Source organism: Lygodium microphyllum, chromosome 12 (genome assembly GCF_053477565.2).
Source record: "Lygodium microphyllum isolate KBCC chromosome 12, Lygodium_microphyllum_v1.1.10, whole genome shotgun sequence".
NCBI lineage: Eukaryota > Viridiplantae > Streptophyta > Polypodiopsida > Schizaeales > Lygodiaceae > Lygodium > Lygodium microphyllum.
The window spans coordinates 50,020,211-50,043,077 of record NC_141146.1 but is presented as its reverse complement, the minus strand read 5'-3'; the positions used below and the strand labels follow the sequence as shown (position 1 = coordinate 50,043,077).

At 41.0% G+C, this 22,867-nt stretch overlaps 1 protein-coding gene across 1 annotated transcript in view; it reads left to right on the top strand.

Annotated features, from left to right (window-relative positions):
- The first annotated feature begins 10,192 nt into the window (after positions 1–10,192).
- The window catches only part of LOC148027751 (uncharacterized), a 54,118-nt gene continuing 41,443 nt past the window's right edge, over positions 10,193–22,867 (top strand). Inside the window, exon 1 of the mRNA XM_087689452.1 lies at positions 10,193–10,764. Coding sequence (XP_087545578.1) covers positions 10,300–10,764 — 465 coding nt within the window. The 5' untranslated portion in view covers positions 10,193–10,299. The remainder of the gene's footprint in view (positions 10,765–22,867) is intronic.

Here is a 22,867-nt window from a genome sequence, read left to right as displayed (position 1 = left end):
CCTTCAATCAAGACATAGAGTATGAGAACATATGGTAATATAAATGCTCCACTAAGTGATCCAATGGTATGCAGGTCTAGCAGGGTCAAATACTTTGTTAAAAGATTTGGTTTTGAAGGTTATATGGCTCACCATTATGCTTATATGATGCTTATATGGTAATGGTAATTGAGGATATTGAGCCCACTTGCTTTGAGGATGTTGTTGGTCATGCTCATTGGGATGCAACAATGGATGAGGAGATGGCTACATTAGGAGCCAATAAGACTTGGGATCTAGTACCATTGCCTAAGGGCAAGAAAGCAATCAGCTGTAAGTGGTTTTACAAAATTAAGCACATACAGATGGTTCCATTAGCAGGTATAAGGCTATGCTCAAACATATGGTATAGATTATGAAGAGACATTCAATCCAATTGCTAGAATGGCAACTGTTAGATGTGCGATTGCTTTGGCAACATCCAAATGTTGGGACTGCTAGAATGATGACTATTAGATGTGCGATTGCTTTGGTAATAGCCAAAGGTTGGGGTTTGGTGAATGTCAAGAATGCCTTCTTACATGGTGAATTGCAAGAAGAGGTATATATGGAGCAGCCAATAGGTTATGAGGACTTAGAGCATCCCACACATGTGTGCAAGTTAAAGAATATACTCTATGGGCTGAAGCAAGCACCTAGGGAATGGTTTGACAAAATCGGAGAGTATTTTGTCAACATTGGCTTTTATATTTTTTATGATGATCAATCACTTTATGTGAGAAAGGGAGATGCAGGATTGGTCATCATAGTCATCTATGTGGATGACTTTATTATTATATGCAACAATGATGATAGTGGGATTATTGAAGTTAAGGGATTTTTTAAGAAGAAGTTTAAGATAAAGGATTTAGGTGAGCTAAGGTACACTTTCTTGGAATTGAGGTGATTAGATGTGACGATCACCAATCCCATTTCTTAAAGCTACTCTACGTCATGAAAACCATCCTTCAAAATCCCTAAGTATCATGTCAAGAAGAATCCCTATCCTTACTCATCTATCAAATTCCCTTTTTCCTAACCAATATCCTCTTTATCTTGTGGAAGGTTCCTTTTGAAGATTGCACTAGAGTATGAGTGCTTCAAGAGATTGAACAAGAAGCTGAGCAAGGAGGACATGTGAGATAGCTTGTGAATGCATGATGATCCCTAAGCAAAGGAGCAAAGGAGCTGGGTAAGAGGTCATGCATATGAATGAGATTCCCATCACACCAACTCAAGCCCATGTGCCAGCCTTGTGTTTGGAAAGTGCATTTTGATATTATGACAATGGAACCATTATTTTGAAAGTTAAGATGGTATACATGATAACTACTTGAGCTCCAAGGATCCTTGCAATGGATACCTCGAGACTTGTGTTGAAGGAGGATAAAGTAGTCATCAAGGAGGGAATTTTTGAAAGGAGCATCCCTTTCCAAGATGGGACTAGTCTATGTGCAACATATTTATTTCATTTGAATTGATTATCTTTGCTTACTAATTCCTACAATAGAGTGATTGTGTAGTAGTTATAAGGAACCTACCATTAAAAAGTTATGCTCAATGAAATACTAGGTTAAATACTTGACCCTTCCTTGAGAAGAAAGTTATAGTAATCTATATTCAACAAGGCCCTATCCTTGGAAAGGAATGGCTACTAGAGTACTGCATCCCTAACTAAGATCAATGTTCTTTCAAACTAGCAAGGCATTATCGTTACTATGCAGCTTAAACAATAATAGTTTAAGACATGCTAGTTTAAGAGAAACTTAGGAGCCTATACACTTAGAGAATTTCCTGCAAAGATCCCTTACTAAAGAAGAAGAATTTTCTCACAACTTTTGAAGAAGTCCTCATATTGAACCCTTGTAACCTAAGAATGAGATTATGAATAGAGTAAACCTAAGATCTCAATTTTTGAACCTAAGAATGATTAAAGTTTTAAAAGAAGACAACTAGGCTCAACTGAGATGCTACAATTACCCCAAGACTAATTTTTCTTTTAAGAGATAGGATTTAAAGTCTATGTCAAGTTCATAAAAACTTAAATGAACCAAGCAGGAACCTACACTAGAGGGAATGACACCTAGAATAGATTCATATGCATAAGTTGCACTACAACAATTGCTTGGTGCATTAAAAGGGATTATTTGGATGATTATGTATTCTAAGTTATGGTTATATCTCAACATAAGTTGAAGTCTTGGAGATGTGCATTAGACCTCTCCCAAGGTTAGTTGCACTGAGCTCTTCACCAAGGAGCTACGCATCCACTCCATATACTAGGACTGACACCAAATATGAGAGGTCTCTTCATAGGGATTAGGAGTTAGCTAGGAGACCACAAGGAACTAGGGGACTCTAGTTGTAATTCCTTGGGTGTGCTAAGACTAGTCTAAGCCCCTATGAGCCCAATATAGGTATCCCAAAAGACCCTGATGATAGGTAAGGTAATATTTACAAATTTTCCTTCGGGTAAAGTCCTATTTATGGACTAAAATTGATGCAATGACAATGATTATTTAACTTTTGAAACAAAGGTTTTTTAAATAGACAAGACTATTTTCTATTGTTTTGGTATTTGTGCAAATGTTATGTGAATGAACCTTGTCTTAACATGTTAATAAGAAAATTATTTGTATATGTTAAACTAATGTGATAAGTAATTAGAAAACTAAGCAACCTGATCTCAAATGGGAAGCAAGAGAGCAAATCCTTGATGAGTTTGTTCCAAGGTAGGGTGATCTCAATTAGATAAGAGGTTTCCCACAAAAGCATTAGACTAAGAATTTCTAGGAAGAGTCAAACATTCAACTATCTCAGAGAATCATTTTAAATCCTAACTTAATGTCATTTTAGAGGACCAAAGTGAGACTTTACCTTATGGGTAGAGGGGTTGACGAGTCTAGCTCCTCTCTTTTCTCACTCTTTTTGAGCTATGTGACACAGGTCCACTTTAGTTTGGGTTGCCTAGCATAAATGGCTAACCATAGCTAACACTATAAACTTAGTTAGGAGACCTTAGAGTCAGTTAACAACCTTTGTTTTGCAAGTTGATCCTTGTGGTTATGAGCTAAAGCTTCCCCTATGAGGGTAAACTCAAGTAACCCTAGGCCATGGAGTTCAAATAGTCCATAGAGTTTTGAATGGATTCACCTAGGTGTATCCATTGATGGGCCGCTAAAATTGTGTAATCAAGGATTTTTTAGATAGGTACATTACACTCATAGCTTGTTTGCAAAGCCATGGTCAAGAGCCTCTACTTGATTCCTTCTTTTCACATAAATCACTATCAATGGTATACTATCTGAGCTTCCACGACCAAAATTAGAAGTCACCTAATGACTATAATTAAACAAAGAAGATCTATGAAGGCTTCCATTTGTGGCCACACAATGTATGTCGCTCCTACTTCCCTATGAGTGCTAGTAGTCATATGCAACTTTCCATGAAGTGAAGAACTATTATAACATGCCTTATGTAGTAAGCTCTTAACTGAGGAAGAATTACATGTTGCCAGTAGAATAGGCCAAAAAACATGATATGGAAGTTATCATCTACATGTCATGAGAGGAGGCAATGGTGGGATATGAGGTAGAAGCTATGGAGGGCAAGAAGGTTTAGACGGAGAGAAGCACACAAGAGAGTTTTATGGATACAACGAAGTAGTACCCTTATTCTTTGTTATCTTCACTTCTATATGCTTGTACAATTGGATGTATTTATAAAAGGATGCCCAACCCGACTATTGGCCATTGGCGATTACCCCAACAACCTTCCATTTATAGACCATTGGCCTTTGTCCCAACAACCTTCTGCTTATAGGCCAATGTACTTTTATGGGAGTGTAAGAACAAAGTGAAGATACTTCCAATGTCCATTAGCACTCTCCAATTTGCAAAGCACTCAGAATATAAACCCTTCTTGAGAATATATGCAAGGTTATCATCCATATGAACCTTGATCAGCTCAATATGCTTGTCCTCGAGCATTGCACTCATGAAGTGATACTTCACCTCAATGTGCATTATCTTTGGGTGAAATACATGATTCTGTGTCAATTTAATGGCACTTTGACTATCAAAGTGCAATTTAGGCACCTCTCCTAAAATGGGAAAGACTTGTGATACTATACTACATATGATTGTGAAGATGAAGCCTATCATACATCTCCTAGAGTCTATACTCCATGCAAAATCAATATCTACATATCAAAGAATGGATACATTTTTCCTTCTAAAGCATATACACACCACTCTAGTTTTTTTAACACCATCCCAAACCCCACCCCTTAGTCCCACTTCCCACCCCCATATTGGCCCCCCTTCCTATGAGTTCCCTCGCCCCGGCATGAACCTCTCTCTCCATCTCGATGTTTCCCCCACTTCTACTCAACGACTTTCCTTCTCAACTCGGCAATGACCCTTGTTCACTCGTGAGTTTGTCATCCCTTTCCTTCATTTCCTTGCCACTATTGTTTGCATGTTGATTTTGGATTTCCATGGTTTCTGTGAATGCATAGTATCTTGTTGTCGTTCACCTGTGAGGATGCGCATAACGTTTTGTCCATGCTATGTGGTTCATTACTACTATTTCATGCACAACATAGCATAGGATAGTGAATCTGGGTAACTCGCCTTCTAAGTATCTCATGATACTCTTTACTACCTCCCAATGCTTTTTGCCAAGGTTTGCTATATACCTACCGACCACTCCAACTACGCAGGCATGCATGTTTGGATACATAGCAACCATGGTGTACATCAAGCTACCACCTATGGTTACATAAGAGACTTTGGTAATTTCAAGATTTTGCTCATATGGCTTGGGGCTATACTCTTGGCTAAGTTTCAAATATAGAGGCAATGGAATATTGATTGCCTTCCCCCTCTCCATATTGAAACACTCCAATGCCTTCCTGATGTATTCCATAGCTATTTCGGCTATCACCTCATCCACAAACCACCATTTCTCAATGACATCATCACTAACTCCACCTCCTTGAAAATTGATCATTTGCCTTTAACACCATTTAAGAAAAGCACAATTGTTGATAGTTGCTTTTGCTGCATCATGTAGGTTTACATCATCCACATCAAGGTGTCAGCCTAGATTAAACAATTGCGATGTCATCATGGCTCGTTGGCCCCCCTTTTCATGTGGGTATAGAGATCATCCATATCCAAAAATAAAGTATGTGACCGATCATCTTTGAGATAATATCCATTTAAGAGAGTCAATATCTTGGCCATACAATTGTATCTATCCTTCAAAATCCATTTGGTCCATCCATATTCCAAAACATACTTCAAGAACCCATGACACCATAAGATGTGCACATCCATGAAAAACTAGACTAAGCCAAATGCATAGCCTTGTCAATTAGTCTTCTTGCTATAGATACCTAGTCAGTGATGCTACACCTATGTTCAAGCTTAAGTTATTAGTTCTTAAACCTTAAATCACCTATCGAAACTCTTGACTCACAACTATTGTGGTGCTAGGTAAGACCTTTGCTAGTGGATGGGAAGAATCTTGCCACACTATCCTAATAAATAAAATGTCCTAATAGCTAAGTTGTTTCTACTTCCTCTTACCTCAAGGCAGAAGTTTGGTCCTTGCCATGGCTAGTCCATGTGTCATTTTCCCCTCCTTAGACCCACTTAGACCCTCATGACAAAGCCTCACAAAGTCTATGAACTGAGTTTCACTAAACGAGAAGGAAATCTATCAAAAGTGGTTAGGGAGAAAAGTTATCATGCATTATCCTATACATTTTCTTGATGAACCACAAGTACATATCTCCTAAGCTCTTCATCTACATGGTGAGCTTTTTGAGGTAGTTTAATTGCTTAAATGAAATTGTCTCCATGTGCTCAAGGAGGTTAGAAGTTTGGTTAGAATAAGTACTTTATAAAATTTAGACTTAGTCCAAATGTATAGCAAAATTATCTCGTAGCATTAGGGGACATTAGGACTCAAAAAGGACCTCATAATTTGTCATTAAGGATAGTGCTAATGGAAAATGAAAGAACCAATAGAAATAAGGTTGGGTGCACATTGATGGGTGCCACTTTTTCGACAAATTTTTTTTTTCTATTCCATAAACGTTTTCACCCTTTCCCTGCCACCTTTTGGGAGGGTTGAGCTAACCCCTAGAAAGGGTACCTTAGTTTTGAGCAATCCCAAATAACCTATTTGTGCTACACCCCCCTCCCGAAAAAAACTTGATTTTCTCTTTTCAAACATCCTCTCAAACTACTCTATCACTAAGACCTTTTTCCTCACTATAGATTAGAGCTTCTATAGCCCATTCTAACCCACAAGCTTTCACACATATATTAGAGCTGATTTTTGCCCTAATGTGACATCCTACTATTCAGAGCCTTGCCTAAAGTACTCATATAGCAAAACCTTTTCAAAGCTTCCATTGGCACTTACAACTTATTCCCTTTAGAAATATTCATGCATTTCCTACTAATGGCTTCTTATCAAGGACACCTTATTCAATGGATTGGATCATATTGAGGTCCATTGGGCCTTATAGCTTATTTCATTTAATAATCTCACATTTTTTGCAAGGGCTTCATCCTCAAGAATGTCATCTAATGGATTGCATTATAGAGACTACCTTGAGCAAAAACATGAGATGATGATGGAAATATGGTGAAGGCAAAGTCCAAGATTGGTTTCAAGTAACCCTCTTATAACTATTCCCTAAGCAATGTTTACGTGTTTGCACATTAATGGGCATGTAAAGATATGTATAGGGATTGAGAGGGATTTAAAAAGTGCACTTCTAATTTAGAGGATGCTCAATGTGTTCATTTATATAGTTTATTATTTATTATTTCATTTGATATCCTTATATTGTGCACGAGGTTTCTTGTTTGCTTCTTTGTTGTAGTTGGTACTTTTGGTTCTATACTTTTGCCATTTATAAGGGTGTGAATTCATAAAAGTGTAATTGCATATTTCTCCATTCACTTTGCAAACATGGACCAAGCAAAATAAATATTCCACTTCTTGATTGTCAATACTATTGCCATTCTTCTATATTGAGAAATAAGTGAGACTCTACAATGTATTTTGCAAACATGGATCAAGAAAGTAAGCTTCCCACTCCTTGATTTTCAATACTCCTTCCATTGGCAAAGAGGTGAAACTCTAATGATATTTTGCAAGGAGGTGAATGCATTGACCATGTAATATATGTATCTTGATGGCCATGTAAGAAATCTTGAAGTTTTTGGATCATTGAGTGGAAGGGTGGAACACAATATCTATATTTAGCAAGGTACGGTGAAATACAACCAATTCCATGGTCAAGAGTGTGAAATCAATGATTAATATGAAAACTAGAAGCCGCCTTCACACCCTACATTGGTCTAGTTCTTAAGTGGTTGATTATGATGCTTCATCCCTATCCTTGGGACAAGACCATTAAATATATGATCTTCTCCTAAGATCTACGTGAGACACCTTTGTGGTCTAGATCATCTTATTGTTCAAGCAAAAAGAAGCAACCAACTATGCCTTTGGTGCTTACTTAGACCCACCAATGATATGTGAAGTATTTTGTGGAATGAGTAGAGATATATCCATTCAAGTAATCTAGAATTGTTTACTCTATAATCGTTTGTTAGATGAGGAAGGAATTCAATAAACATTCAATCCTTACTTCTCGTTCATGTGGCATCCAATATTAGTAATTCAAAGGTCATCCTAGGGGGTTCAAGATGCTCTAAACACTTGGCGATGCCAATATCTTAGAAATTTCCAAGATGTATTATGGCTACCAACCATATAGTCTAAATTTGAGATTGAACTACATCAAGTTATTATTTGGAGAATGCAAAAAATTGGTGTATAATTTGGAGATTTTGACATCACAATTGCTTTTCAAGTCATTATATACTTTGTAATTCATATATAATTGTCACTCTCTTCCTCTCCTTGTGGCACTCATGGTTTGAAATTATTGAAAGAAAGATAGAATGGCTTTAAATTTTCAATACAAGTATTTAAGATTAGACACAAACATGACTAGAAACTTGATAAATATTTGACAGAACACTCCATTACAAACATGAAACTAAGGCCTCTTGAAGTGGTCAATATGCAATGAAAGAGTCAATTTGAATTGAGTATATCCTTATCAATGAAAGCAATTGTTTTTACATTTATAGATATTATATTGACATTTTCAAAGAAACTACTTTGAATCAAAATGTGTAACCCAAAGCAAATATGTTGCTTGTGTTGGTCAACTACCCATTATTTCATTTGGTTAGGTGATATGTACTTCCATGGAGCTCATTTCTTGAACTATGAGGTGTGAGTAGATGATTCAACCCATGTAGAGAAATGCTAAAGTGGTTTAGCAAGTAGGTGATTCAGAAACATTGAATATAGATGTTGGAGGGTTGTTCTAGTGAGTACCTTGTATGAATTCTAATATTAGTTAAGGAAGTCATGCATGCATTATGAGGAGAATTGTATGCTTGATACTTTTTATGGACGTCCTGAAATATTGCCATTGTTTGCCAAATCCTATATTTTCACCATTGTGGTAGGCTTTGGAGTGTATGGGATTTGGCAATAAATCATAGTTTTCTCCAAAGAATAAGTGATTTAATTTCACAATTACCATACAACAACCACTCTAACATGGGCCTATATAAATTGGTTGATTTGCATGTTGATCATTCCATTCATAGGAGTAAGATTAGTGACCTCCATGTTGGTGTTTGTCATGGTGTGGTTAATTGTGGCCCTTATGGTAGTAGTACTATAGATTTATTTGTAAGATAGATGAAAAAATAAATAAAAATTTCTAATTTCTTTTCTTCTTGGCCTTCTGTACCCTTGCACTCAAGCTCTCATCCCTCAAGATTCTTGAGGCTAGGTGTCAACAACCCCTATAAGGTGATTTCCCAAGGCAAGGTTGTGTTACAATTGACTTTGAGGGTCCTTTATATAATTTTTGAGATAAAGCTCTAAGGTCTACAAAAGATATGGGTTTGTGAAAGGAAGAAAAGCTAAGGAGTGGTCTTCCAACAAAGGTGCAAAAAAAAAAAAAAAAAAAAAAAAAAAAACTCATGTTGGTGGTATGAAAATTCTTGCATTTGGGATAGAGCTTCAAATGGTCATAGATTTTGATCCACAAGTTGAATTTTAGAATGGATAGAAGCATTGGAATCATAGGAACAAGCTCTATGATCATATCTCTCATATCAAGTGCTTGAATAGTTTTTAAAAACCCAAAAGTTAATCTCTATGTTCATCGACATAAAGATTTTCTACCAATATTAGAAAAATAATAAAGAATAAGGTTTTAAAAATCCCTAAATATCATCATGCTAGAAACATATTGATTTACAACGAAACTTGCAACATAACATTTTATTAAGATAAGTGTTGAACATTACTTAATGCATACAGTGGAAAGGTGGATATATGACAATATGCCATAGACTTGTAGTAAGATGGAATGCATTTAACTTGAAAGTTAGCACTAACCCACTTGGGGAATTCCTCTTGGGAGTATTTGTGGCTCATAAGATATAGAAATAAGGCTCAATCAAAACACATCTTACATAGGGGTTTAAATGAAAGACTAATTGTTGCTTTATGAGCCTTCTTTTTGTTGGTATAGAAGCATTTCCTTCTATTTGTTCCTAATCTTTTGCATGCCTATTGCCATCTTCTACAATACACCTTGGGCATTGAAAAACATTCCCATGGACTTGTTCTTCTTATGTCTCTAATTCCATAAGTACATTCTATAAAGAGCAACTAGGCTTGCTCTATCTCTTGAGATGTATGCTTAGAAGTTCTTCCCCCCATTTTCCTTCTATGCAACTTCGACCTTGCCCTCAGTAATGAAACATTGTGTTTTCAAAATACATAGAACAATCATTTCAATTACAGTTTGAAATTCCCTCAACATGGCGATTGAAGTTCCCTCAAAGTTTTAATATCATGGGCTCATCCATGTATAACAAAACTCTATATATTCATCATGGTCCATATGAAGAGCTCATCATGCACAGTGAACTATTTATTTGGCCACGATGGAGCATATGAACAGGTTAGAGCTCATCAACCGTGCTTCCTTGGGGCAAGTTACAGAATTGAGTGTGAACAAGTACTATCAAAATATTCATTTTGCATGCAACTGGCAACACCCTCTCTTCAAAATTTTCGCCTCGTCTGCAAATGCGACGTTAGCAGGAGACTAGAAAGTGCTCCTAGCAGAGGTAACAGGCAACATAACTTACGATGGCGGGGATCGAAGCGCTCGTGCCAGCAGTCGGGAATGGAGCCAGCTATGGCGATATGCTTTCTTTCGCAGGAGCTGATTCGCAAGGCAGAATCGGAGCCCTGCTGAAACCAGCTTGCGAGGGAGCTTCCATGCCTTTGAGGCTTGTGAACTCATCAGATTTTGCGCCCTCTAGGTTTTCGTTCCGTCCATCAGGTTTCCAAAGAAGACGTTGGCAATCTCAGGTCCTTCGCGAAGAAGAAGCAGCAGAAAAAGAAGACGATGTGAAAGGGGGAGAAGGAAACAATGAGGGATGGGAAGAGCAGGATTCTCAGGATGTATCGGCTGAGGATGAGGACTTCAACACTAAGGCTAACAATATGCTAAGAGACGCTATACTGAAGTTTGCAGAAGAGGATCTGGAGGAGGCTTCGAAGAAGTATGACATGGAAGAAGAGCTTTTTTCGGAAATTGATTTTGCACAGGTCAGTTTATTGTTGCATACGTCTGTTTTTCAGTAACCGTCATTAGAGAAACCATATAATGCAGTGCGCACGTCTTTTCTTTTGGGTAGAACTCATGCATTTAATGGAAGACGAACTTCCAATTTTGTTCAGTTCAGTTTTCTTGGTTGCTTGCTTGCCCAAAGCTGCGTGCCTTTATTTTCTAGCACACGTGGTTACACCACCTGTACAATACAAGTGTGTGAGTCTACGATTTTTGGCTTAGGATGTTGATTTTTTAGAATATGGATGCCTTTTTTCCCTGCTTTTCAGTGCCTGAGGCTATGGCTCCCCGGGATTTCATGGGCGCTTGATTATGATGGAAACAAAGGCACAAGCATCTAAGGTAGATGGAACTCCATCATTGAGAGAGAGAGAGAGAGAGAGAGAGAGAGAGAGAGAGAGAGAGAGAGAGAAGCTCTTGCAACAAGTACATGAAACTCAAGCTGAATTATAGATTGAGTGAGATGATTGATGAAAGTACAAGAGCTAGGGCCTCATTATATAGGCCTAGGGTTCCCCCCAAACCTTTGAACCTTGTTGAATGTTGAGAGGTGTAGAAGGTGTTCACATCTAAAGACACACTAACACACAAAAAGGTATATTCACACGCATGGAGGTGATAAAGTAGGAAACAAGTGGAAGATTCTACATTAGGAGATACCATTTAGATAGGTCAAAAGGATGGTCTTTATTGGCTTAATGGACCTTGATGTTGGCTCTGCCTTCTTTTGCATGCCCACTATGGCTATCTTAATGATGAGGTTGTATGACAAGCCAACCTTAATTGTGTGATGAAGGGGCTTTTGGGTTGTTCACATGGATATGTGCAGGTCCATGTGCACACCTTTGATGGGCAAAGACTCTTTACTTGATGTTGATTGTGGGTGATAGTATGCTTGGCCTTTGGCAAGTTTTATGAATGTAAGATGCTGGTGGAGAACCAGTCCACTCAAAAATTTGGGCTGTTTGTGTTGATGTTGGTTGCTTGTTTTGCTCCTCAACTTTTGATAGGTATTGCAAGCAGCATGACATCTTGATAGAGTTTACCAATGTTGGTTCACCATTTGAAAAAGGTGTTAGGGGGAGTAGTAGAACATGACCATGTTAGAGATGGCTAGGGCCATGCTTGAGTGCAAAGGGCTTCCTCACTCCCTTTGGGATGATGCACTTGCTATAGGAGTTCATATTTGGAACAACTCTTCCATGGTAAGATGTCTCCGACACCTCTAAGTGGAGGAATGTTGAGGATGTAGGAGCAAGAGGTGCTCCAAATGGCTTAGAATCCTCTTGGTCTTCTTCTTCTTATCTCCCTTCTTGTCCTTGTTTGGGCAATCTTTCTTCTTGTGGCCTTTTGTCACTTATGCCACACTTGTGATAAGTGGTGTCTTTCTCCTTCTTGGACTTCTTGTCCTTTTTTTTCTCTTTACCCTTCTTGTTATCTTTTGTGTTTTGACCTATAAGAGCCTTTGAGTTTCCTTTCGGAGGAGATCGAGCTGAAGCCTATCTTCTTGGTCTAACACCATGGGAACTAACTCTTCCCATTGAGTTTTTGCTCTTGGAGAAGAGTTGGTAGGATAGGGACCTTATGGTCCATGATGGCTTAAAATTCCATGCATGCCTTGGTATACATCTTATTTCCACCTTGGATAGTCTCATATGTGCTGGGTAGTCCCCCTCTAGCTCCAAACACACAGCGAGTTAGGACTTCCTTTGTATGAAGTAAGTAACCTTCAAGTAATTACCATTGGAGGCAATTATAAAACTCAAAATCTGCTCCAAAGGCTGAAAAGACAGCCTTTTCGGCACTTCTTCAACTTGTTCCTGCATAGAAAAACAGCAAACAAGCCTTTTTCACACATACCTCCACTTGCTGCAGCTGTAACTTGATGCATAGCCCTCTTGCTTGCACTTGCACGCTGAAAATGCAACCTTTGTGTCGCATTGAAACTTCATCTTCAGAAATGTCCACTTCAGATCAGCCCTTCGTGCTTTGATACCATGTGAGAGTGCATTGTCGTAGAAGTAGGTGCACAGGACTGACCATGATAGATGAATGTTGAGATATCGAGCTCCACTCGTGATATGCGAGGGTAACCGTTGTGCATTTATGTCACCGACTTGTTAGTTGCAGATGCGGTTGGTACACCACCCATGAATAATAGCTAGATGACAACTATCCTTATCTACTCTAGTTCGTGGCTCAGTTAGTATACCACCTTAGTTAGTTGAGTTTGGTTTGAGACCCATATATAGGGTTCTTTTATTTCTATGTACTAGAGTTCTTTTTGGCTTACACAACTAAGAAGAGGAAAACTGTTTTCAGCCTCCACCTTTGTGTGTATTCCCCCATTGTGCAAGCAAGAAAGCTACAAGTGAGACTCCTTCCTTCTCTCCCACAATCTTGACATGGTATTAGAGCCTTGTTCATGGTAAGGAGCTCAAGAAAGTAAGCCAAGTTCGTGGTGTTCTGGTAAGAGGACAAGTGTTGCTTTCATTCTTCTGTTTTGGGAGGAAGTCTCTGCAGGTAGCACAGCCGGAAAGTGCAGGAGTGCATTGTCTCAGGTTGAGACGCCCTTCGCGGTGAAGTAAGAGGGCAGTATATGCTGCGGGATAAGGGCTTTAGCCATTGGTGACCTTGTTTTTTTGATTTGAGGCCATTTCGGAGCCTGTTTTGGAGATTGAAGTTTTTTGCACACACTCAGGAAAAGGCCCAGTTTTATGCTATGCAACCACTGTTCTACAGGTCGGTGAAAAGTTATTGTAGAAATTGCATCGTATGTCTGTGCGCAGAGACATTAGGAGTTACAGAATCATCTTTGTTGCCTGTTGATGTAAAATCGTCACTAGGAAGTGACTGTGTGGTCAAATACCACTTTCGTTAGTTTTGCAGATTTGTCCTTGTGAGGCTGAAGCTGTGTTCTTTGTAGTGAGAAAATTTTTTGTAGTGTTCTGTAATGGCGTCTGATTCTCTTTCACAGATTGTCATTGAAAAGCTTGACAAGAACAACTTCTAAGCATGGAAGTTTAGAATGACGAATTTCCTTATGGGAAAATGATATTGGGAATTTGTTGCAAGAAATGAAGAAGAACCAGTTCTTCTTGATGTTCCCAATCAACAAATGCAGACATTTAAAGCATGGCATGAGAGAGCTAGGAAAGTTATGTACTGGCTGTCTATCAGTATTTCAGACTCTATGATTGTGCATATTCAAGATGTAAGTACGTCAAAGGAGGCATGGGATACTTTGTCAAAATGTATAGCACAAATACGCAAGCCAGGAAAATGCAGCTCAAGCAAGAGTTGCATAATGTGCAAAGAGAATATGAGCATCAATGACTACCACATGAAGGTGAAGAAGATTGCAGATGCACTTGCTTCCATTGGGTCGCCAGTGGAAGATGATAATTTAGTTTCTGTGATCTTGAATGGTCTAGGAAAGGATTATGCAGAGTTTCGAACGTTCATTTCCGTCCGTGAAAGATTTTTTGATTTTGAGGAGTTGATTGCTCTTCTAATTTCTGAGGAGTAGAGAAATGGTGGTGCATCTTTTTCAGGAGGAACTTCAAAAGAAGCTATCTTCTACTCAAATGCTGGAAGAGGTAGAGGCAGAGGTAGAGGAGGCCAATCTGGAGACCGTGGTAGAAATCAGATTATGCAGCAAACTCAAGAAAACCAGTCCTATGGAGGATGACGTTGTAACTCTAGAGGCAGGGGGAGCCAAAGAGGTCGTGGTGGATGGCAAAGAGGCCAAAATGTAAACAGCAATGTTGAATGCTACTACTGTGGTAAAATGGGTCATATGGCTAAGGACTGCTATAAAAAGCAGAATGACATCATGAATGGAAAATTGCAACAAGGGAATTATGCATCTTTTAGTAGACAAGGTGATGACAGAAATGAGCATTTGTTTATGGTGCAGCACATGACCAATTCTGTGACAAGTGCAGAAGAAAGAAACGATGTGTGGTATGTTGACTCAGGTACATCAAACCACATGACAGGTCATGCAGAATGGATGCAGGATGCAAGGAAAATGGAAAAACCAAGATTTGTGGAGACTGGTGATGATACTGCACATCCTATTGTGCAGATTGGAAAAATTCCTTTGTCTATGCAGGATGGGAAAAAGAAATACCTATCAGATGTATTTCATATCCCGAATATTACCAAGAACCTAGTTTCTGTTGGTTAAATGGTTGAGCAGGGTTTACAGGTCAGATTTAACTCTCATGGATGCTTTGTTGAGGATATGAAAAATAAAGGTCGCTTGATAGCAAAAGGAAAGAAGAAGTGCAGAATGTTTACGTTGGATGCAGACATGTCTGAATTGAGTGCAGCAATGTTTGCACATGGGATCGGTATAGTTGTAGATATTGATATCTGGCATAAACGCATTGGTCATGTTAATGTACAGCGACTTAAGTCAATGCAGATCCAAAATATTGTTGCAGGATTGTCTAAATTGAAGGTTGCAGAAATGCATAAGGTATGTGAAGCCTGCCAATTTGGAAAACAGGCAAGGAAACCATTTCCTAGACATGTTCAAGAGAGTAAGAAGCCATTGGAATTAATCTACTCTGATGTGTGGACTACTAAAGCTGCATTTCTTGGAGGCTGTCATTATTTTGTCACTTTTATTGATGACTATAGCAGAAAAGTTTGGGTGTATTTTATGAAAAAGAAAAGGGAAGTTTTTGGGCATTTCAAAACTCTTAAAGCTATGGTTGAAAAAGAAACAGGTCTGCAAATAAAATGCCTAAGGTCAGATGGAGGGGGAGAGTTTCTCTCAAATGAGTTTGCAAGGTTCTTGCAGGAGCATGGCATAAAGCAGTAATATTCATGTAGTCATACCCCACAACAAAATGGAATTGCAGAAAGAAAAAACAGGCATATTGGAGAGGTATCTTGTGCCATGCTCAATGAAAAAGACCTGTCAGATTTTTATTGGACTGAGGCAGTTGCTACAGCAGTCTACATAATGAACAGGACTCCCACTGCAGCAATACATGGGATGACTCCAGAGGAGAGGTATACTGGTAGGAAACTAGATATTTCTCATTTGAAAATTTTTGGTTGCATTGTCTATGTTCACTCCAAGTTGGATCCAAAAGCTGAGAAGTGCATCTTTATTGGTTACTCTCTGCAAGCAGAAAGGGTATAGATGCTATAACCCTTCTACTCGTAAGTTTACAATGAGCAGAGATGTTTTTGATGAGATGAGTAGCTGGTATAAACCAGTAAATGTGATTGATAATGTAGATGCACAAAATGGTAATGCTGCACAAAATTCACACCAGCAGTCACAAGATATTAGTGGACCTGGAGCGTCCTCTAGCAGTGGTTCACATTTTTCGCTATGGACAGACAGATTGAGATCGGGAGAATCTTCTCAAAGCAATGCAGATAGTGATATGCAGGTATCACGAAAAGGAAAAGAGAAGGTGGATTAGCCCATGTTTGATGTGAATGCAGGTCACTCTTATGTGGATGGTGAATCCAGTGGCTCAGAACAGAGCATTGATGATGAGTTGGGTATTCCTTCTATTGTTACACCTGGAGTAAGGAAGACCAGGGATGTTTTGAGAGTACCTGAGAGTGAATCTACTTTGCGCAGGTGTACCAGAGCTAGGTATCTTATGGATAGGTTGAAATATGATGGATTTACAGCCATTCACTATGTCTACATGGTCAAAGTGATACAGGAACCAGAACCCACTTCTTTTGAGGAAGCCATGGGAAAAGAAAAATGGGAGAAAGCTATGGATGAAGAAATGGATGCCTTGGAAGCAAATGCTACATGGGAATTGATACCTTTGCCTAAAGATAAGAATGCAATTGGTTGTAAGTGGGTTTATAAGGTGAAGCACAATGCAGATGGTTCTGTGAACAGATATAAGGCAAGATTAGTAGTCAAGGGGTATGTACAAACATATAGCATTGATTATGAAGAAACATTCAGTCCGGTTGCAAGGATGGCAACCGTAAGAGCAGTCATTGCTATGGCCGCATCAAAGGAATGGTCTTTATATCAGATGGATGTAAAGAATGCCTTCTTGCATGGTGATTTGCAAGAAGAGGTATATATGGAGCAGCCACCAGGTTATGTGCATGCTATTCATCCTGAGTTTGTTTGCAGGTTGAAGAAAGCCTTGTATGGCTTGAAGCAAGCACCTAGAGCATGGTCTGACAAGATAGGACAGTATCTTGTCACTATTGGCTTTCAGATTTCCAAGGCAGATTTCTCACTTTATGTGAGAAAAACAGAGAAAGGTATTATGTTACTTGTCATTTTTGTTGATGATTTGATTATGACAGGTGACAGTGATGAAGATATCCTTTATGTGAAAATGCTATTGAAGCAGAAGTTTGAGATGAAGGATTTGGGAGAGCTGCGTTATTTCTTGGGCATTGAGGTGATTAGATCACCAAGTGGGATATGGCTCTTACAGAGGCAGTATGGATTGGACATGCTGTCCAAATATGGGATGACAGGCTGTAAGCCTATTTCAGTTCCTTTGGAGCAGAATGTGAAGCTGAGCGCAGATGCAGGTGAGCTTCTGGAAGACCCTACTATGTACAGACGCATAGTAGGAAGTTTGATTTATATGACTATTACCAGGCCAGATTTGAGCTATGCTGTTGGATTGGTAAGTCAGTTTATGCAGGCTCCAAGGAAACCACATTTAGATGCGGCTAGACGCATACTCAGGTATGTGAAGTCCACATTGTAGTATGGACTACTTTATGAGACTGGGGATCAGATACGGTTGTATGGATACACTGATGCTGATTGGGCTGGTAGTATATCTGATAGACGATCTACCAGTGGATATGTGTTCTCTTTTGGGAGTGCTGCAGTTACTTGGAGCAGCAAGAAACAGCCTACAGTTGCCTTGTCGAGCACAGAGGCTGAGTACAGGGGTGCAACAATGGCTGCATGTGAGGTAGCTTGGTTGCATAAGCTACTTTATGATATGCATCAGTCTACAAATGGACCAGTTGTCATTTATTGTGACAACATGAGTAATATACACTTGGCAAATAACCCAGTCTATTATGCTAGAACAAAGCACATTGAGGTGCATTATCACTATGTGCGGGAGAGGGTTTTACTAGGTCTTATTGATCTAGTTTATGTCAGCACAGAGGATCATGTAGCTGACATATTTACGAAGGCATTGGGTGTAGAGAAGCTGCGCAAGTTCAGAGACATGCTTGGTGTGCAGGAATTGGGATTGAGCTCGAGGGGGAGTGTTGAGATATCGAGCTCCACTCGTGATATGCCAGGGTGACCGTTGTGCATTTATGTCACCGACTTATTAGTTGCAGATGCGGTTAGTATATCACCCATGAATAATAGCTAGATGACAGCTATCCTTATCTACTCTAGTTCGTGGCTCAGTTAGTATATCACCTTAGTTAGTTGAGTTTGGTTTGAGACCCATATATAGGGTTTTTCTATTTCTATGTACTAGAGTTCTTTTTGGCTTACACAACTAAGAAGAGGAAAAGTGTTTTTAGCCTCCACCTTTGTGTGTATTCCCCCATTGTGTAAGCAAGAAAGCTACAAGTGAGACTCCTTCCTTCTCTCCCACAATCTTGACAATGAAGGCTGAGAGAAATGGAATGGAGAGAACTCAAGAAAAGAAGAATGCTAAACCAAACCTCACCCTCTCTAAGTACAAGTTGATTATCCAACCACATTGGACAGTGCCTTTAAATAGGCAAAAAGTGGAGAGGGAAAAAATTACAGTTCTGCCTGTCAAAACTGGACAATAGGCTGCAGTTGGCCTGGATTCCCATCTAGTAGTCTGACTAGGCCTATTCGACTGTCAAGGCTTGCATGTCTTCTGCCCGCACTCCTGCTTGCATTGACCATACTGCCCGTGCTGCCCATACTGCGCACGCCTGGCTGCCCAGCTGTTGGTGATTGTTGCCCTGTGCAGCGTGCCTGCCCATCCAGGATTCCCATCTAGTAGTCTGACTAGGCCTATTCGACTGTCGAGGCTTGCATGTCTTCTGCCCGCACTCCTGCTTGCATTGACCATACTGCCCGTGCTGCCCATACTGCGCACGCCTGGCTGCCCAGCTGTTGGTGATTGTTGCCCTGTGCAGCGTGCCTGCCCATCCAGGAGGTGTCCTCTAACACTTTGATGATGCTGGCCAGTTGTTTGTGGTGACTCAGCAGACTGTTCAGTTTAGAGACCTTGTGTTTCTTGCTGTTACAGGCTGCTCGGCATCATTTGACACTCCTATAGTAGTTGTTGACTACCTCAACATCTATGTTGTGCTTCTAGAGGCCATCATGGGCAGCTGTGCTTGGGTTTTACTGCATGGTAGGCCGACCTGTTGGTCACCAGTCCTCTGAGCATATTTTTATTGTTGAAGTCATCTTAGACTTAGATTGATCCGTATTTTTGCTGCCTCTGGTATGTCTACACTGAGACATCATCGAACATATTCAGACTGCTTTTGTTGTGTTTTGGGATCCATTCATAGTGCCACACTCTCTCAAAGCTGACATTGGTGTCCAACTCCTTCAGCTCACCTCATCCTTGCTCCCTCAAGACAGAGGTTTGAGGTCAACTGTATCATATTCAGCACAGAGTTTGATTCCTACATTCTTTCGTTCATCATTCTTGAGTTATCATCATCTTGAGTGCTATTATTTGTTGTGTTTGTTGTGCACTTTGAGTTCTCCATCTATGTTCAAGCATTTCTTTACAACTACAGCCACTCGGTAGGGGAGACACTTTGACCATGGGTGGGTAGACTTGGGTGATAGCATTTTGATAGGTGGCAGTTTTTTAACTAGTCAGACTTGCATTAAATGTAAGTCAGACCTAGAAGCCCCTCAGAAGCCACAAAGAAGCTGCTAAGCTTGATGTTAGTTGAGCAATTGAAGAAGCAATGCTAGATTGGCCGACTCAAGCTAATGACATTCTTAGAGGTGGGTTAGTGTCAGAGTGCAGTGATGCGGAAGCGTGGGACCAAGACTGAGAGAGAGAGTGAACGCAAAGAGGAGAGAGAAAGAGACAGTGGAAGATGATCTGCTGTATAAAGTGTGTTGTATACAAAGATATGCAGATATGTACATGGGTGTAGTGCGCAGGACTGCGTGTCTCCACCTCGACAATGCAACTTGCTGTTCACCTCGAAGTCCGTTGTAGTTTGCACGATCTCCGGCCTGTAATCTGCAAACAGAAAAGTGAGGAAGACTGCAGAATGTCGGCTATAAATAGCCAGCATGAATGTGCCCAGAATAGACAGGACAGCTGCATTAAATGCAGCCGACTGACTAGTACAGGTTGGATTGCCACGTGGCAGTCCGACTGGTCAGTCCGACCAGTCTGCCTGTACGGCTAGGGACTGATCATTGCTAACACCCCCTCTTAGAGCCTGGACGGGGCAGAAGCCTGAGGGATCTGGCATGTCTCCGAAGTAGAGCCTGGGGAAGCGCCTTCGTGATTGTCCTCCGTCTTGCAGTGCTCCACAGCTATGGTCTCATCTAGAAGCTTCTCCCGGATGAAGTGGTACTAGATCTCTATGTGCTTCGTTCGGGCATGGAAAACAAGATTCCATGCCAAGGCAATGCAACTCTCATTGTCGCATTGCAGCAAAGTAGGACGAGTCTGGGGGCAGCCAAGCTCCTCCAACAATCTCCGAAGCCACACAGCCTCACATGTGGTGGAAGATGCGGCCCGATACTCCGCCTCAGTAGACGAAAGGGCTACCGTGGGCTGCTTCTTGCTACTCCATGAGATAACACCTGCACCCAAGGTAAAACAGTAGCCTATAGTAGACCGCTTGTGGTTCACATCGCCAGCCCAATCTGAGTCGCTCCAACCTGCAAGTACAAGATCTGAACCACCTGTGCTTGCTGGATAATGAATCCCTAAATCAGATGTCCCCCTCAAATACCGAAGTATCCTCTAGGCAGCCTGCCAATGCACCGTCTGAGGTTCACTCATGAACCCCTCCAAGAGACCAACAGCAAAACAAAGATCAACACGAGTGTTGAGGTGCCAAATCAATGATCCAATTAACTGACGATAGCAGGAAGCATCCGCCAAGGGAGAATCTGAATGTGAAGTGGCCTTCCAGTTCGGATCCATAGGAGTAGAAATGGTCCGACAATCCTCCATCGCAAAAGAAACCAAGAGCTCCTGGACATATCTCTGCTGAGAGATGAAAATCCCCCTCTGAGACTGATAAATCTCATGGCCCAAGAAGAAGTGGAGTAGACCCAAGTCCGTCATCTCGAACGCTTGATGTAAAGCTGCCTTCGTCTCTTTGACTTTCTATGTATGATCACCCGTGACAATCAAATCGTCAACATACAACACAAAAAGCACACAACCAGCCTCGGAAGTGTGTACATAAAGCTGCGGATCGGCCTTGGAACGCCGATATCCCAACTGTGACTGAAGGAACGAATCAATCTTCTTGTTCCATGCACGCGGAGCCTGCTTGAGGCCATACAAGGCCTTCTTTAACCTGTAGACTTGCCCATCTGAAGATCCAAAGCCAGGAGGCTGCTCTACATAGATCTCCTCCTTCAAATCACCATTGAGAAGGGCCGACTTCACATCCAACTGGTAGACAGGCCATCTCCTATGGCCAGCCAAGGCAAGAACAGCTCGAATAGTTGCCATACGAGCAGCGGGGGCAAAAGTGTCATGACAATCAATCCCTGGGCGTTGTGCAAAACCTTTAGCAAGAAGACGAGCCTTGTGCTTGTCCAAAGAACCATCGCTAAGGTACTTGGTCTTGAAGACCCATTTGACGCCAATCACCTTCTTATTCGAGGGGCGAGGCACAAGATACCAAGTGCCATTCCTTTCAATAGCCTCCAACTCGGATTCCATAGCTTTCTTCCATTGTGCGGACTGTAAAGCCTCCTTCACGGAGTGGGCTCTCGATCCTGTATAACACGGGTCATCAAACGATAGTTAGAGCAAACAAGCTCCGTAGAATGTACTTGGTGCCTCCATGACTGTCGTGGACCATCCTGCGGTCCCCACTCCTTAGGGACCCCCTCGATCCCTAAATCTCGGAGTGTGTCACGGGCCCAACAAGGAGGAGGCCGGGACCTCTCCTCGTCTCTCTCCATGAGCTGAAGACTCTAGGAGCTCCAGCGGTGGTAACTCCTCGGGGGTGACCGGTGGAACAGTAGACTCTGTATCGGAAACAGAATTAGAATTAAAAGGCGCTGGCTCCAAAGGAACTGTCTCGGGAGCCCAACTCTCCCCTGGATCTCCAAGAACGGGATGCTTCTCACCCGCTGCTATGGCTGGAACCTCCACGAACCGCACATCTTGACTGGTGTACACATCCCGCTTTACGAGATCATATAAGCGATAGCCTTGGGACTGAGAGCTATAGCCAACAAACACCTGTCTTCGGGAAGCCGCTTCGAATTTATCACGATGAGTCTTGGGAATGTGAACATAGGCATCACACCCAAAAACCCTGAAATAAGAAACATCTGGCTTAGTCCCAAAGTAAGTCTCAAAAGGTGTCATCCCATCAACGGCCGAAGTGGGGATTCGATTAAGGATGTGGACTGCAGTAGCCACAGCCTCGGCCCACAGAAACTGAGATGTTTGTCGGTGCTCCATCATGGTGCGCGCCATCTCGATCACACTTCGGTTCTTGCGTTCAAGAATGCCATTTTCTTGAGGAGTGTTGGTGTTAGCAAACTCCTGGTGAATGCCTTTATCTTCACACAAACGAGCAAACTCATTAGAAACAAATTCACCACCCTTGTCAGATTGCAAGGTCTTCAATCGCTGGTCCGATCGGTTCTCCTCAAAGAGAAGCCAATCCTTGAAATGGGAGAAAGCCTCCGACTTCAACGCCAAGAAATAGGCCCAAGTCATCTTGCTGAAGTCATCTACGATCAACATGAAGTACGAGCTCCCTTTCAAGGACTCATTCCTCATAGGGCTACAAAGATCCGTAGATACAAGCTCCATCGGTGAAGTAGACCGCCGCGAAGCTTTGTTGGGAATCGCATCCCTATGCTGCTTCCCACGAATGCAAGAGACGCATGGTTGTTGACTCACCACGATGTCCGGC